The sequence below is a fragment of the Zonotrichia albicollis genome, chromosome 1, assembly GCF_047830755.1.
Source record: "Zonotrichia albicollis isolate bZonAlb1 chromosome 1, bZonAlb1.hap1, whole genome shotgun sequence".
NCBI classification, from domain to species: Eukaryota; Metazoa; Chordata; class Aves; order Passeriformes; family Passerellidae; genus Zonotrichia; species Zonotrichia albicollis.
Genome location: NC_133819.1, coordinates 72,551,974 through 72,567,217, shown reverse-complemented (window position 1 = coordinate 72,567,217; position 15,244 = coordinate 72,551,974). Strand labels below are relative to the sequence as shown.

Genomic DNA, 15,244 nt, shown 5'->3' with positions numbered 1-15,244 from the left:
AAAAAACTTTTGGAATAAGAGAAACCATGGCAAGAATAATCTCAGAATCACAGCATGGCTGAGGTGGGAAGGGACCTCTGGTGATCATCTGGTCCAACCTCCTGCTCAAACAGAACTACTGTGCCCTACAGCTGCTTTCCCAGGATGTGACCAGATGGCCTTTTAAGTGTTTCCAGGGACAGAGACTCCCTCACCCCTCGGGGTAATGTGTGCCAGTGCTTGGTCACCCTTACAGTAGAAGTGTTTCCTGATGCTCCAAAGGAACCTCCTTGTTTGTTTGTGCCCGCTGTGGTCTGTCACAGGTCACCACTGAGAAGAGCCTGGCTCTGTTCTCTTTGTGCCCTCCCTTCAATTATTTATACACATCATCAGACTCCTCCTGAGCCTTCTCTCCATGCTGAGCAGCTTCATCTCTCTCAGCCTTTTCTTATAGAAGAAATGCTTTGGTCTCCAGTTGCAAGTTTTGGGTTTGTTTTTGTTTTTTTAAATTTTCTAGGAACCATATGGACACAAATTAAGTTTTAACTGGAAAATTTACGACTGTCCTTAGATAAATGTAGAAAGTGGGCAAATGAGAACTTACTGAAATTTAAATATGAAAAAAACTGAGGCAATACAGTGCTTGAGAATAAAGATAGATATTATCCATACACTTTAAGTAGTCCTTCAGCAAGGGCAACCATTTAAGGACTCAATTGAGACAATTTTGCCTGATGTGAGTGTTTAACAGAAAGCTGGGTTACTGCGGCAAATGGAAAACTCCTTGTGGTGCAAGTTAATGGATGCATTTTGGACAATGCAGTCCTGCAGCATCAAGCATATGGAGTTAATGTGATGCTGGTGAAGCTTTGTGATTTCTGCAAAAGCCAGCTGGGGTCATGGGCTGGAAGGAGTATCTCCATGCTATGCCTGGCCCTTGGCTGTTCTGTTTTGGGAAGGTCTGCTTGCTCAAGAGCGCTGCAGCTTGAGCTACTCCTTACCCACGTGTAGGGGGTCAGGCTGGGTTTGATGCTTTTCCTAAGGGAACACCCCTCTGGACCTCAGTGTTCACTGCTGCAGCATCCAAATGCTTTGTGCAGGACTGGCTTAATTCTTTCAGACTCAACTAATTTGGATGCTGCCTGAGAACATCTATGCAATAAGTCTCTCTCCAAAAGCAGCCTGGTTTTGGTATGACTCTCCAGGAGATCAGCCCAGGTGCATCTGTATCATAACCCAGTTCTGTGGGCGTGTTGTTTCTGTGCTAGGGTGCACAATCTTACCTATTTTCTACTTGTAATTTCATTTTTCTGATGAGCTTCTGCAGTGTGCCTGTCATGGGAGTGAGAGTGATGCTTTTCTATTGCAATGTGTCTGCAAAATACTTGTTTTACATATCTGGTGGTTGGGTTTTTTGTTGTGGTTGGTTGGTGGGATTTTGTTGGTTTGTTTGGGGTTTTTTTCTTTTCTTGGCTAGCAAGTGTAGGTTAGTTTTCTCTAACCAGCTTTAGGGGCTTACCCTCATATGCTTCCTATGAATTTTTATAACTTACTGTAAGTATGAAGTAGGAAAGTGTATTAATCATCTGTTTTCAATCTGGTTTGGATTGCCCGTCATGGACTAGTATTGAATGTCTGTTCTTGATAATTGAGAAGTAGATTGTTCTGACAGCTTGGAAGTTCATTTTATTCTAGTAGCTTTAATTAACTAAGTTTTCATTTGATGAGGGTCTAAAGTCTTCAGCACATACGGATTTGAAAAATTCTGCAGGTCTGATTGATTAAGAACATCTGGGAGAGAGCAAAAGAGGCACTTGAGTTGCAAAGCAAGGTTGGTAGGTCAGGTGCTTACGGTTTAGTGCCTGATGCAATGAATTAATTTAAGGCTTTTTGTTCCATCCCCAAGTTACCATAGCAATGTGGAATGTGTTGATCTGGTAAAATTTACTCTACAAGTTCAAGTTGGTTTAAAAAATCGTTGTGTAAGTCTGTTTCTACTGTAAAGGTTGTATGCTAGATCACATGTCTGCTGCAATGGATCAGGTTTGCTTTGCTGAAAGATCCAGCATCAGTAAGCTTGAAACAAGTTGAAACATAACAGAAATTTTAAATGCAGCAGGAAGTTTTAAAACTTTTCAAAGTCATACTGCTCCAGAGATGTCTTATGAAATGTGTTATGGTTAAAATAAATTTGCAGTTTTATTTATGGGGAATTAAATAGTTTCATTAATCTATTCATATGTATTGCACAACGTAGCTATTTCAGTTGCTATATAAGGTAGTCACAAATACAAACTGTAAATTGATGATCTCTTATTAAAGAATTTGTGATGCCTGATTGTTTGATTTAATGTAGAAAGGACTTGGTTAAAACTCTTGGGGTTTTCACATTATCCCATCTTCTATCGCACGTGCTCACTCTCTCTCACAATTTGATTTATTCACATACACATGTGTGTGGTTCAGTACTAGTATGGGGCTTAAGCATTTACAAAGAAGTACAAGAAGTAATTTATTTTTCCCAATTAGCCTCCATTCCATGTTTCTTTGGCTTCTGCTATTTTGTGCCTGTGATATTGTGCAGAGTAGCTGAAAATACAAGTTATTCAAGGACATACTTTTTCAGACCAGTAGCTCTAGAAAAGAGCAGGCCATCTGCAGCATGACCCTACTGGCTAGTTTACTCTAGGTCTGGAATGTTTAAGGTAGATAAAATACCTCACTTGCAGACTTCTTTACTGCCAGCAGAAATAGACCTAAAATGTGTATTTATACATCTGCATTCCCTTAGGTCTCAATTTCAATAGTTCTTTTATTGTATCTATAGCACAGAAGAAAGGGAAAAAGTGTCAGACCTGATTAATTTTCATGGAAGCTTCTCAGTTGGGATCTGTTATCAGAATACTTGCTAGTTTGCCTGTATCTTTGCATTTAAAAATTAGGCTGGGTGCCCTGAAAGTAAAGATAAGCTATACCCTATAAAACATGAGTACTGTTGTCCTTTGCCAATGTCTATGAAATTTTTTTCTGACCTTTGATTTGAAGACACCTTCAAGTTTTGGCTTTGATCTCTTCATGACATAGTTTGCTTTTAGATGGAGAGGGGTTTATGTGTATATTGGGAGGAGAGGCAGCTTAACTCGTAGGAATAGCACAGCTCATCAGGAGAAACTTGTGTGCTTTCTAAAGTTACATGGAACTATATGGTTATTTCAAAGCTTGTCTCAGTAACAATCCATGGCTTGTTGGTTGAAAAACATTGCAGTAGGGGCTTTTATAGCTTCTCACTTTTCGGAGATCTGAAAGAGTATCTCGGAGTAACTTGGGTTTTTTCCCCACATGCAGCTGTAATTGCTTTTCTGACATTTATAATCCCTAACAACTTTCTTTGTATGATAGTTCATAATTTTTGGAATCTAATTTACTGCTGTGTGTTAAGTGTAGCATTTGTTGGTTGAATTATCCTGTTTTGTTTTGGGTTTTAATTCATAGTAAAAATCAAACCTTAGCAATTCTCTATTTTAATAATTTTGTTCTGCAAAACAGATTTTCAGTGCCCAGTTCAAGAATGAAATGCAGCTTATTTCTGTTGTTGCAGAGAGTTGTATTCTGGAGTTGTATAGGGTTTTTTCTTGCCTAGAAGTAGCTGTCAGGATGGTGATGCTAAGGAATGATTTTTGATGGCCTCAGTCATTCACTTATGTAACTTTCAACGTCTGGTTTTATTCAGGATAAGCTAGAAGGCATTAACCTGAGATGGCTTCTAAGTAAGGTTGTACCTGACACTGAACTGGCAGACCTTGTTTAATGTTTGTCCCTAGTGAAATCCAATGTAGTGAAAATTTAATTTGTGAAGAGAGTGCATTATTATTAAATAAAATTACTACTGGTGGATTAAGTTGCTTGTACAATAATTCAAACACTAATATTAGAACACTTTAGATAAAGTAAAAGAAAAAAAGAAGACGACTACATGCAATAAAAATTCTGTGCTTCTGGAGCAGAGCTGTGCTTGGATGATTAGTCAGAGTTAGTGATATAAATCTTCATAGTATCCAATAGCATGAACAATGTCTTAACAGTTTTCCCAAGCCTTTGGTATGTTCCTGTTTGATAATGCTGCCGTAAATGACAAATACAATTGTATTAACCAATTGGATAGAACGTATTCAAAGTGTTCTTTTGCTTGGTTTTGGGGTTTTTATCAATGCAAAGTAATTTTTGGTTTTGCTTCTCCAAATAGTGATGTGTGAGTGTGGAGGTTGGAGTCACCTGATGGCCCTGATAGCATTATAGGTATAAGTTACTATCCAGACCTTTAATAGCTCAAAAAGACTTGAAAAGGTTCTATCTCTCTGTGAAATATGTGAGCTATCTGCCTACTGCAGTTTCATCCTCCACAGACCCCTACAATTCATATAAAACTGGCTTAAACTGGGAAATGTGTTGTCCTAGTATGTGCAATATCCAGTGGAAAGCTACTCTGATCTTGCCTGGGAAGGATTCACTTTTAGTTCCACTTGTATGCTTACCAAAATCCTATTTCCAGTAGCCAGTTATTTCTCCAGTCACTGTAAAATGTGGTTAGCCAGCTGTTTCACTCAGCAGTTCAAAATATGGCAATAGTCTGGTTTCAGGATTACTGATATTTTTCAGTACAAGTGAACACTAAGTTAGCTAAGGGAATCTGTCATGTACAAACATAGTATCGCTTCCTCTCTTTGCATTGCAAGGAAAAATTGTGGCTTTCTGGGTCTTCATATGTTCCAGTTGATTAATTGTTAGTAAATGATGATATGATTTCCCATGATCTTAGAGGAAATGTGACAACTGGGCTGCTTTATCAGCTAGTAATTTTTGAAATCAATTTGGATGTTTGCAAAGTAAATTCAAATAGCTTCTAAAATATTAATTTTTAAAATATTTTTCTTGTGCCTCCTATCAATAAGTAATGCCACTTAATTTGTCTATGCTTTTAGCTGATTTACAGTATCATGAACATGTAAAGATTATTTAATGAGATTTTGTAGAAGACTGCAACTTATTTTTACTTAATGCATGTACTGTGACAATATGGCTAACATGAAAATATGGCTAATATGGTCATTCTTGGTGCCCTTTAGGTAAACTGGTAAAAATAATCTCCTTTTATCATCAGAGTGAATGAAACATAACCTTTTTCATATTATGTATGTCAGTGGAGGGGGATGTATCACTTGGAGATTTCCTTACATTTTCCTACTTTGGTAGTAATGCTCAGCGTTCAGGGAGAGCTGAATATATGCCATGGGAACAGAAGCTGTCAGCAGAAGTCTGCATGTCATTTGGTGCCAGTTCTGGGAATAAGAAAAGAATTAAAATCCTTTCCTCTGGAATGAAGCAATATTTTAAAAGTGTGTATAAGTTAATAAGCAAAATGTGATGTTGAACCCAACTTTTCACTTCACAAATGAAATTAAATTCATTGCATTTTTTAAGGGATTAAAAATCGTTGAGTATATGAATGTTGGCATTCTGATTTTGCTCATCCTTTTCCAGTGGTAAAGGTAAGAGACAAGAGCTGTGCACAGCCTCTCCTTTATTATCCTGATATGTCTCCTGGCATTTCTCTGGTATGAATTATGAAAACCCTAAGCCTATTTCACTGCTGCTCTGTGCACTTTCTTGTTCCATATTGAGGTGATCCATGTTCTGCAGTTGTTTATACCTGCTTGTCAAAATTGTTCTTGTTACTTGGCTTTTACCATTTCTGAACATGAAGCTGACAGCAATTATTTTGCCAGTATTCACTGGGAAAGCTTTTAGCAAAAGAGAATTGCTGATTGTAAAGTGTTTTAATTCAGAGAAAGAAGCTAAAATCCATGCACAGGAGACTTGATAAGAATGAACATACCAAGACAAAATGGGTTCCCGCTGCTGTGGCAGATTGGGTTTCTTTCTGGGAAAGAAGCAGATTTCAGCCAAAGTGTACTTTTCCTTTTCAGTGGTTTCTCCACAAGAAGTTGCTTTGATATTCTTTGCCAAATCACTTGAGACTCAAATTTTTATTTTGATTTTTAAAATTGAGTATATGTTGTTTTCTAATTTTTTTGTTCTTCTTCACTTTCAGTTCAGAAAATAGTTCTCTTTTCTGAATGCTGTAGTTGAAATGCTTCCACTCAGTGTCCTGTAGTACAGCTGTTTGTACTTCAGACAAATGTTATTTCACATTCCTCAGGTGAGCTGTGTGACTGAGCACAGCCTTTCCCTTTGATTCCTTTCCTTCAAACAGCCCTGCCCATTTTCCCAAGAAATGAGGCTGTAGTGCTGCCAGCAGGGAGGTGCCTTTTCCTGTGGGAACCCAGCACATCCCTCTGGCTGTCCAGGACGGCCAAGACCCTGCCAGGGGCCTCAGAAGCCCTGGCATGGACCCCAAAACACCTGTGGGTTTGATTATGACCCGTGGAGCAAATTACCAAAATTATATGAAGACCAGCAAGCCACAACAGTTTAGGTAGAATAGTAGTGAAGTTATCACGGGTTGAAAAAGTAGATTTTGGGGTTTCTAGAACGGGGATTCAGGAGGCAAGATGGAGGGATCTGGGTGTGTCCAGTCCTCCTTCTTCTTGGCCTCCATTTTCTTCTGTGATGTTGGCACTTACAGATTGGTTTAGAGTAGAAGCTCATTGGCTAACATAGGTGATAGGTTTTGGAAAGTAATTGTAGACATTGTACACAGTTTTTAGTGTAAAGACATAACACTGCCCCAGGGGCAGGCAGAATGCCTCTGGCTGTCATACTGAGCGGACCTTTGCAGGACAGGAAAAAGCATTTTATAGATAAGATACAATAAACAGCCTTGAGACCCAGAAATAAAAAGCCATGACTCCTTCTTCAAGCACCAGGCTGGGAAAAGAGACTTTCCAGCTTTTCTCGGGGTCAGTCTGAGCAGCTAGAGATACCAATATTTTACACCCTCTCAATCCTTGCAGAGCAGCTGCATCCTTATGGAAGTGTAAAATATGAGGTTATAAGATGTTATTCCATGATTTTCCGGACAATGGCATTAGTTTTAGGAGTTAAACCTCCTCTGATGCCTGCTTACAGAGACACTGGTAAGTAGCAAGGTCACAGACACAGTTTCCCCATGGTGACACTTGAGGTGGGTGAGACCATGGCGCAGGCCTGCTGTTCTTCACTGTTCAGCAGTTCCTGTGTGCCCTGACTGTGCTGGTAATGGCACATCTTGGGTTCGGGCTGTGCTAATGGGTGTGCACTTCTGTAATGCAGGAGCATCAGCATTACTGGCAGAGTGAAATAATGGTAGCAGGAAACCCACGAGGGCTGGGGTTCCTTAGCAGATCGTCCTTGGTTTCATCAGTCTGAATCTGGCTGTTTGTGCATCCTCCCAGTGTCAGCCTCTACCTAAATGGAGTCCAATGTTTGCTTTTATTGTGAATATGGTAATGATAAAGCCAAGTCAAAATAGTGAATGTACAAGTTTCCACCCTGTAAATTGCTGCTGTGCATGCAGAAGTGGTGCTTGAGGCAGTTTCTGGGTGTTGAGAGCATAAACCCCCTTGGTGTTGCTTGTTCCTGTAGGATCCTTAAGGTTGTAGAACTGATTGATTTTGAGAGTTGTTGGATTCACAGCTGCTGGTGTGATCTTAAACAGCTTCTGTTGTCTAAATCCTGACAAAGATTGTGGTTACCCCCTGCTTTTTTTATAGGCATCTGGGTTTTGGTGGTTTGGGGTTTTTTCCAAGAAGGTTTTGGCTTTGGCAAATAAGTTTGTGTTTTATGCCTGGGTTTATAATTTCTCAGGGGAGAACCTTGGCCTCTGAAGTGCACCACTAGACATACAAAGAAAAAGTTGTGTTGCTTATGGCTTTGGATGCTTCAATAATAGTGGTGTGGTTGACTTAAGTTGAAATTTGAGCATTGTTTCTCTGATGTTACTTAGCTTCTGTTCACAGATCAATTAGAAAATTGATCTGTGAACATGGCAAGGCTGCAGGGGGAAACAGTTTTATTTCTGCTTTTGCCATAAACAATGCTGTATGTGAGACTTGGTTACTTCTCTTCAACATGAGCTTTTCATTGAGATCTCCATTTAAATGTTGTTTTGAATTTGATTTCAAAAAATGATCTTGTAGCTCCCAATGAAATAAGTTAGAGCAATATCTACTTATCAAAGTGCTGGGTGTTTTGAAAAGTCATTTCTAAAAACTTTCATACTGCATGAATTCATGTTTACTTTTGAACTTCATCTCTTCAAATGTGCAGTAGTCCATTTTCCAAAGATGCTGTAAAAAGAAGAGTTTGTACTGTGTTGCTAAGCTATATGGAACAGCCTGCAGAGAATTACTAAATCAGACTAATGTATGAAAAAAATGCAGAGAATGAGACTGGAAGCTGCATATGAGCAATGAGGTTAAAACTAATGGCTGAGTAGAGACTCACTGAGGAGCAAGCGCTTGTTTCATTGTTTGGATAAGAGGGCATTGCAACAGGAAAAAACCCTTTGGTAGATATAAAGTGTATACTGTGATAACCTGTCTGTTCCATGGACATAAAGTATAAGGTTTTCAGGCAAGTCTTGATTTTGTGGAACTCAGCTAGAGTTGGTAACTTTAGTCCCTCTCTATCTTTTACATGTAAATGCTTTATTCGGTCTTAATTCAGGTGTTCTTATTTGAGTACAATGCTGGTCGCTGCTCTGTATGTGGAGGGGATGTCACAAGACCTTACAGTAAAATGAAGCACAAATATACGAAGAAATTAATTAATAGTTTTTTTTTGGTTGTTTTTCTTTTTTTACATAATGCAGAATGGGAGGAGCAGTTAATGATGTTAGTCATGACAGAGTTTGATTGACAAGTGATGAAATTGCTTCTATTTCCACTGACAGATAAGAGGTTTTTTGACAGCTCTGTGGAGTTTGTTCTTTGTTAATGTGACAACAGTTCTAATGTAATTAAAATTATTCTTGAAGTGCTACATGGAAATTAATTTCAGAAAGAGAGGAAAGATACTAAGGTACTTTCTGCATGTTTAATTGTGCTAAGAAACTGTTCAATTTTTTTTAAGTTCTGTTACCAAGTAATTTGTGCTCTTTTATAATAAAAAGGTGAATATGTGCTTCAACAGACTTATCAAAATTGCGTTTTGGTTGATGATTTTTTCTTTGCCATTCCTGTGAAATGAAAAATGTCAAGATCAGATCCAAACCTTATGCTGGTTACTGAATGTCTTGATTTTTTTTTTCTTTTTTAAATTCAGAATTTAATTATAGAGTGCAAATATTATACCTGCAATAGCGTGAACTGCGCTTCCTTTGCTTTTGTTAGATACTGCATTCCTTAAAAAATGTTAATTAAGTGGGTATGTACTGAAGTTAAGAACTAGATCAGAAGATAAGTAAAAAAGTATTTGGTCACAATGACATGCCTTAAAATACTAAACGTGGGAAAAGGAAGTAGAGTGTTTGAGGCAGCCACAAGTTGATGTTAAAAGGGACTGGCTTGAAACTTGTCACACAACAGTTTGGTTTCTTTTATGTTCTCACCTGGGTGTCCAAGCCAAAGCGCTTGGCCCATGTGGAAAAGGGGAAGTGCTACAATGCACTGCTCCTCATCTGCTGTCAACAGGCTAGAAATGCCATCTTTTAGGGAGAACAAAAATATCTTACAGTCTGTTCAGTGAAATTACTGTAGTGCTGCATTTTTGGTTCAAGTTTACTGATCTACTCTCTACTTACGGACCTTCAGAAAATGCAGTACAACTTGAGAACATGTAGCCTCCAATTTATAGTTTCTGAAATGAGATGCTGTTTTGACTTTCTCTGTGACTTTCTCTATAAAAGGCGGCTCTTCAGGATTCTTTCTGATATTTTTTATTTTTTTTTCTCCTACCCCTTAAGATCGTGCTGGAAGCATCAGTACTCTTGATTCTTTAGATTTTGCAAGATACTCTGATGATGGCAATAGAGAAACGGATGAAAGAGTAGCAGGTAAGTGTTCTATATGTTTTAGGAATCACAGAATGTTGATTTTTCTCTTTAACTTGTTTTCTGTTTAACTTGTTTCTAGCTTAAGTATATTTAAATTAACATTTCTGAAGGTGACAGGATTTCACTGAGGTGGTTTAACTAGTTGCTTGATGTTGGACACTTCTGCTGCAATTTCTGTAACTATTCAGGCAGGTGTACTTGTGTATGATTCCAGATGTCACCAGTGCAGAAACACCCAGTATACCTGAAAATTGTGCCCAGCCTTTGGCAATAGAACTGTATCCTGGTATTGCCTGCTGACTACTACTGTTAAGCTGAAACATTCACTAAATTACTCTACATAGTGGTCTGTTGCTACTGTGTGGGTTAGAGCTTTCTGACATAAAGATCTATTGCAAGTCATCTCTTAAACATAGCCTTCATTGAGATCAAATAAGCACCTCCAAACCCAGAGCAAATTTGGGATTTACTCAGTTTCATAAATCTTCTTCACTACAAATCTTAATTCTAGTGCTTTTTTTTTTCCTATTTGATTCTTTGGTTGTATAAGGTTGGGGTTTTTGCCTTTTTTTCTGAGTCTTTGGCACTTTTAATTTCAGGATCTATTACATCACCAACATCTCTTATGTTAGAAATTATTTTACTAACCACTTTTGCATGTGAGCCATGTTTCTCTGTCCAGGTTTTTTTCCAAATTCATATAGTAAGTTATTCTCAGCTTCTACAGAGAAATCCATAAAAGCTCTCTAGAAATGGCTACAGAGCTCTCTCTAGTTCTTGTCAGTTAGTAGTATTCAATATCCTGAGCTAATGGAAGTTGTCCATGCTGGGACTTCAGCTCACATGGTTAAGCTTTATGAAACCTGAGGTGATGCAGGCTGCCATGTCTCTCTTCCACCCTATTGTCTCTACTCTGAAACTCCAAGCAATGAAAAGGCTGACAAAACATAGTTCTGTAAAGGATCTTCATTCTGAAATTTCATCTCTGGGTCAGACTGAAATGTGGGAAAATCTCATTTTTCTTACCCAGCCAGTGTTGCTGAGTTAAAGGACTGGATTAAATTCGCAAACTCAAAGCAAATCCAGGTGTTTTGGTGTTCTGGTCTAGTACTATAGGAACTTAGTGTTCTTCAATTTGTATGGAAACTTCTGGATTCTTATTACTATTTAGCTACTCTCTTTTTCAATATACATAGTTCTTTTTAACGAGGCAGTGGTTGTAAATAGAAAGCTAATCTTCCAAAAAAAACGGTGTTTAAGGAGCCCAAGCCTTGTGAATTGTGTCCTGGAATGCAAGGAAGAAACAAGCAGAAATCCCAGTATTTTATTTATTTTTGGTTTTGTAAGAGATTTTTCTTAGTTCTAGTCCGTATTTCTTGGCAATAGTGTTACTGAGAGAGCTGGTTTGATTCTTGCTTGGAGCTGTCCTTAGAATTGGATTAGAGATGCTTACAGAAAATATAGACCAGTCAGAATTGACATCCAATAGAACCAGAAATCTTCTGACAAAACATTAGTGACAAAATATTGGTCACTTCCAGTATGAAATTAATATAGCCTAAAATTAGGTGTTAAGTTTAAGTAAATAGTAAAATTGATCAATATTTTTGATAATAGCTATATAGTGATTGACTGCTGTCATATGTAATTGATGAGGAAATTGTATGTCAGGATATTTACAGTTCTGTGTTCCTTTAGAGATGTTTCTCAGAGTTCTTAAAAAATAACATAACAACTTGAACGAAATGAGATTCAATATTATTTTTGGATGTTTTTAAAGACTGGAAGTTTTCAAAAATATTTTCTTTGTACTTAAAATTCTGGTTCAGTCATAATTGCTTAAAATATTTTGCCTCAGTCATGTTTAAAGCTATCTTCCTGAGCAATTTCAAAAACTGATAAGTATTTATTTTGTACATTAAGAAATTATGTCAACAGAGGTTTCAAAAATTTTGCAAATCCAGTTCCTTCTTTAAACAAACTCTGGCTTATAACTTCTGCTTTTGAAGTTGTTCTTAGCTGCAAATGCACTTTGAAACCTAACTGGAAGTCCATCTTGCTTATTTGTTTCTTCTAGAATTCTTTCTTTTCTGTTAATAGCTTTGATGCTTAGGAGATTAAAATTGTAATCTGTTGTGAAAGCTTGGGGCCATGAGCCAATAGTCGTCTTTTTCTTCTGATAGTTCTGAAGGTGAGGTTTGAGTCATTTCTCTTTGTAAATGCCTTTCTCTTGCTCCTATCTTTGTTTTTTACTGTTTGGACAGAACACATGCTTTCCTTATCCGTTCCCTATCATATCAAATGAAAGATAGGACATAAATGCACATAAGTCACCAAATGAAACTGCTGAACTGGTTCTGAGTCAGAAGGACTTTAAAACTGAGGTTATTACATACCCACTTTGCAAATACTTTTGTATCTTGACTATGTTAGAAAGCCCCAAATCAAAAAATCTGTGCAGATATCATCATCCAAAGCCACCATATTCCATTTGCCCATTATGAGTAGTGTAGACTTAGCTGCTATTTTTTGTTTGTTTGTTTTAACAGTTCAAAAATTCCTGGAAATAATTGTATCAATTCTTGTTTGAAATTGATTTCAGTACTTAAAAGCTATTAGCCCACTTCATTCCATCTGGAATTAGAATTAAAATTTGGCCTAGAAGCAAGCATGTTTTGAGGAGTTGCTGAAAAGAGCTTTTCATTTGGGAAATCTGCTGGAAGGGATCTGAGTCCCTTCTATAATATTATCACTTGCTTGACTGAAAAGATGGAAGTCACAGAAGCCAGTCAGGATGTGGAAAAGTATGACAAAACTAACTGCAATTTAGAAAACAAATTTTCTTCTTTATCTACCTGATCTTAATGAAAATGAGAGTTATGTAACAATTTGGATTATACATTTGTAATCCACTAGGAGATGAAACAAACCAAAATGCATCCTTACAGCTTGCGGTTTACTAGATGGAAACAACTTTTTCTCTAAGACTGGTAACTTTTAAATCCAAAGTCATGTATTCAGTGCTTGAAATAATTGCTCCTAGGATAGACTCAGTACTGAAGGATTTGTTAGGGGTAGTAGACCTCCTCCAAGTGCTCATAATTTCCAGAAAGCAGCTAGAGAATGGGAAACCTGCTCCCTTCCTGTGTAATAAGGGTACACCTAACTTGAATACCCACAGGATTTGTTTAAAATAGGTTGCCTCACATTCAGTCTAAGGAAAATCTTCTGCCACATCTTAAATTTGCCATGGTCTAAACCCCCTACTTTGCATAATTCAAAATGTTTATTATTGCTAACCTGCCTTTGTCATCAACTCAAAAGATGAGAATGTAATAATTTTTGAGAATTTAATAATTTCAAAAACACATGCTGAGCTTTCAAAGATGATAAAATTAATTCTTATAATCAAACTCCATTTCAATCATAAGTATTCTCAGATTTCCCTGTATTTGCATTGATTTCTAGCTAGTCTGTGGGCCTCTGATTAGAAAAATAAGATTTGAAAGGAGGGAACCAGTTCAAAAACCATTTATTTTTGACAAGTTAATTTTTCTGGACTCAGGTTCATAGTTTCTGCTTTTTACAGAGCCTTTTTTTGGGTTTTTTTAGTAGGCACTATTAAATTGCGCACACCAAAATCGGAGGAAAATCTTTTAAAAAATCAAAACTTAAAAACAGAGCACAAAAGGCATCTTAGTACAACAATCACTTGTTAACATTGTGTGTGTACTTTGTTCATCCCAAAAACAGATCTGGTTTTGTCTTCCCATTGCCTGTCTTAAACCTGTGAAGGAGTTGTAAGCCTCTTAAATCTCCTTCCAGGTTGAAGGTTGTTCTTACAGAAGGTCTCCAGGGGCTGAAACTGCAGACAAGTCTGCTGTAGTTCAGGTCTTCTCTGTGGGTGGTCCTGTCTCATTAACTTCAAACCTTCATTAATGAGGCTCCTGAGTCAAGTGTTGGCCTCCCACTATTGGAGTGACAAGTTCTCTGTCACTTGCTCACGAATCTTCCTGCTGGTCTTTATTTTTGTATTGTGGTAGTCATATCTTGTGCTAAAGTACAGCTTTCTGATTTGGGGCTATTTGTGTTTTGTGCTGAAGTGTTTCACATTTCAAGGCTGCCTTTTTTCTTCCATCATACAAAAGAGCTTGTAAGAGTATGAAAGTGAGGAAACCTGGGTAAGCAAAGGGGCCCTTGATACTTCAGAAAAAAACTATTTTTAAAAGAAAATGTCCAAATGCCATATAGTGGCTTCACAACACAAAACTACCCTTCTACCATTATCTGAAGTACTGGGTACTTCACAGTGAAATATGCAAAAATCTGAACAAGGTATTCTAAATGTAGATTATAAAATTCTAGTGTAATTGGAAATACTACTGCTTACACAAATGCTGGATGATTTTAGAAGTACTGTTTATTTCCTCAACTTTTTGGCCTTGGTTCAACAAGACTGCTGTTCATGTAGATCTCAACTAGTCCAATCCCAATTGTAGGTGGTTCTTTGTAGGTATCTATGATCCCATAGCTTATGAAGTCATTAACAAATATGAGTCAATAGAGTAAGACCCTTGAGAAATCTTAATTTTGAAATTTCAAAGCTCAGCAGACAAGCTACTCATTCCTGAAATGCAATTCTCTTTCAAGTTAGCTTCATGAAAACTGAAACATTTAGAAATTGCTGATCTGAAAACCTTGGTCCAATTACTTCATTGCTTGCTTGAAAGATTCAACCATTATAAGTCAGGCTTTGTAATTTTTTTCAGGATAGTAGCTGTAGTGATTAGAAACTTTTAATAACAAAAAAGCCATTTAAAAGCCATCACTTTTTATTAAAAGAGCCATTGAAATTTGCATAGTTTTCTCCCCTAAGGCAAACTAACTTGTTCAGAAATGCCCTTTCCTTGTAGGAAGATGACCCAACCTCAAGGCTCTAAATTTCTATTCTTTGCTTTCCTGGTGCAGAGGAGTATCTGATTCTTTCCTTTCTTAGGCTGTCTGCAGCAAAACTTTTGTGCATTATTGTTAAGGAGTGTCAGCCCCTACACCAAGTGCTGGCAGTTGTACGTTTTATCAGCCTAGTCAAGCATGAAGGTGAACTTTAGCTTGGCTTGGTCAGTGCTTCTGAAGGCATAGCTTCAGCTTTGTAACAGGAGAGGGGGAGAGGCATCAGGTCATTTGTATTAAAAGTCAAGAGTTCATAATTATTACAAATAAAGGGATTAAAAGGTTTTTATGTAAGAGAATGCTATAGAATCAACAAATGGGAAT

The 15,244-nt window shown here is 37.5% G+C and overlaps 1 protein-coding gene across 3 annotated transcripts in view; it reads left to right on the top strand.

Moving 5' to 3' along the window:
* RELCH (RAB11 binding and LisH domain, coiled-coil and HEAT repeat containing) overlaps positions 1-15,244 on the top strand; it is a 76,932-nt gene that overhangs the window by 7,101 nt on the left and 54,587 nt on the right. For all 3 annotated transcript variants that reach the window (XM_074545000.1, XM_074544997.1, XM_074544991.1), the window contains exon 2: positions 9,881-9,970. In XM_074545000.1, the coding sequence (XP_074401101.1) occupies positions 9,881-9,970 (90 nt within the window). The remainder of the gene's footprint in view (positions 1-9,880; positions 9,971-15,244) is intronic.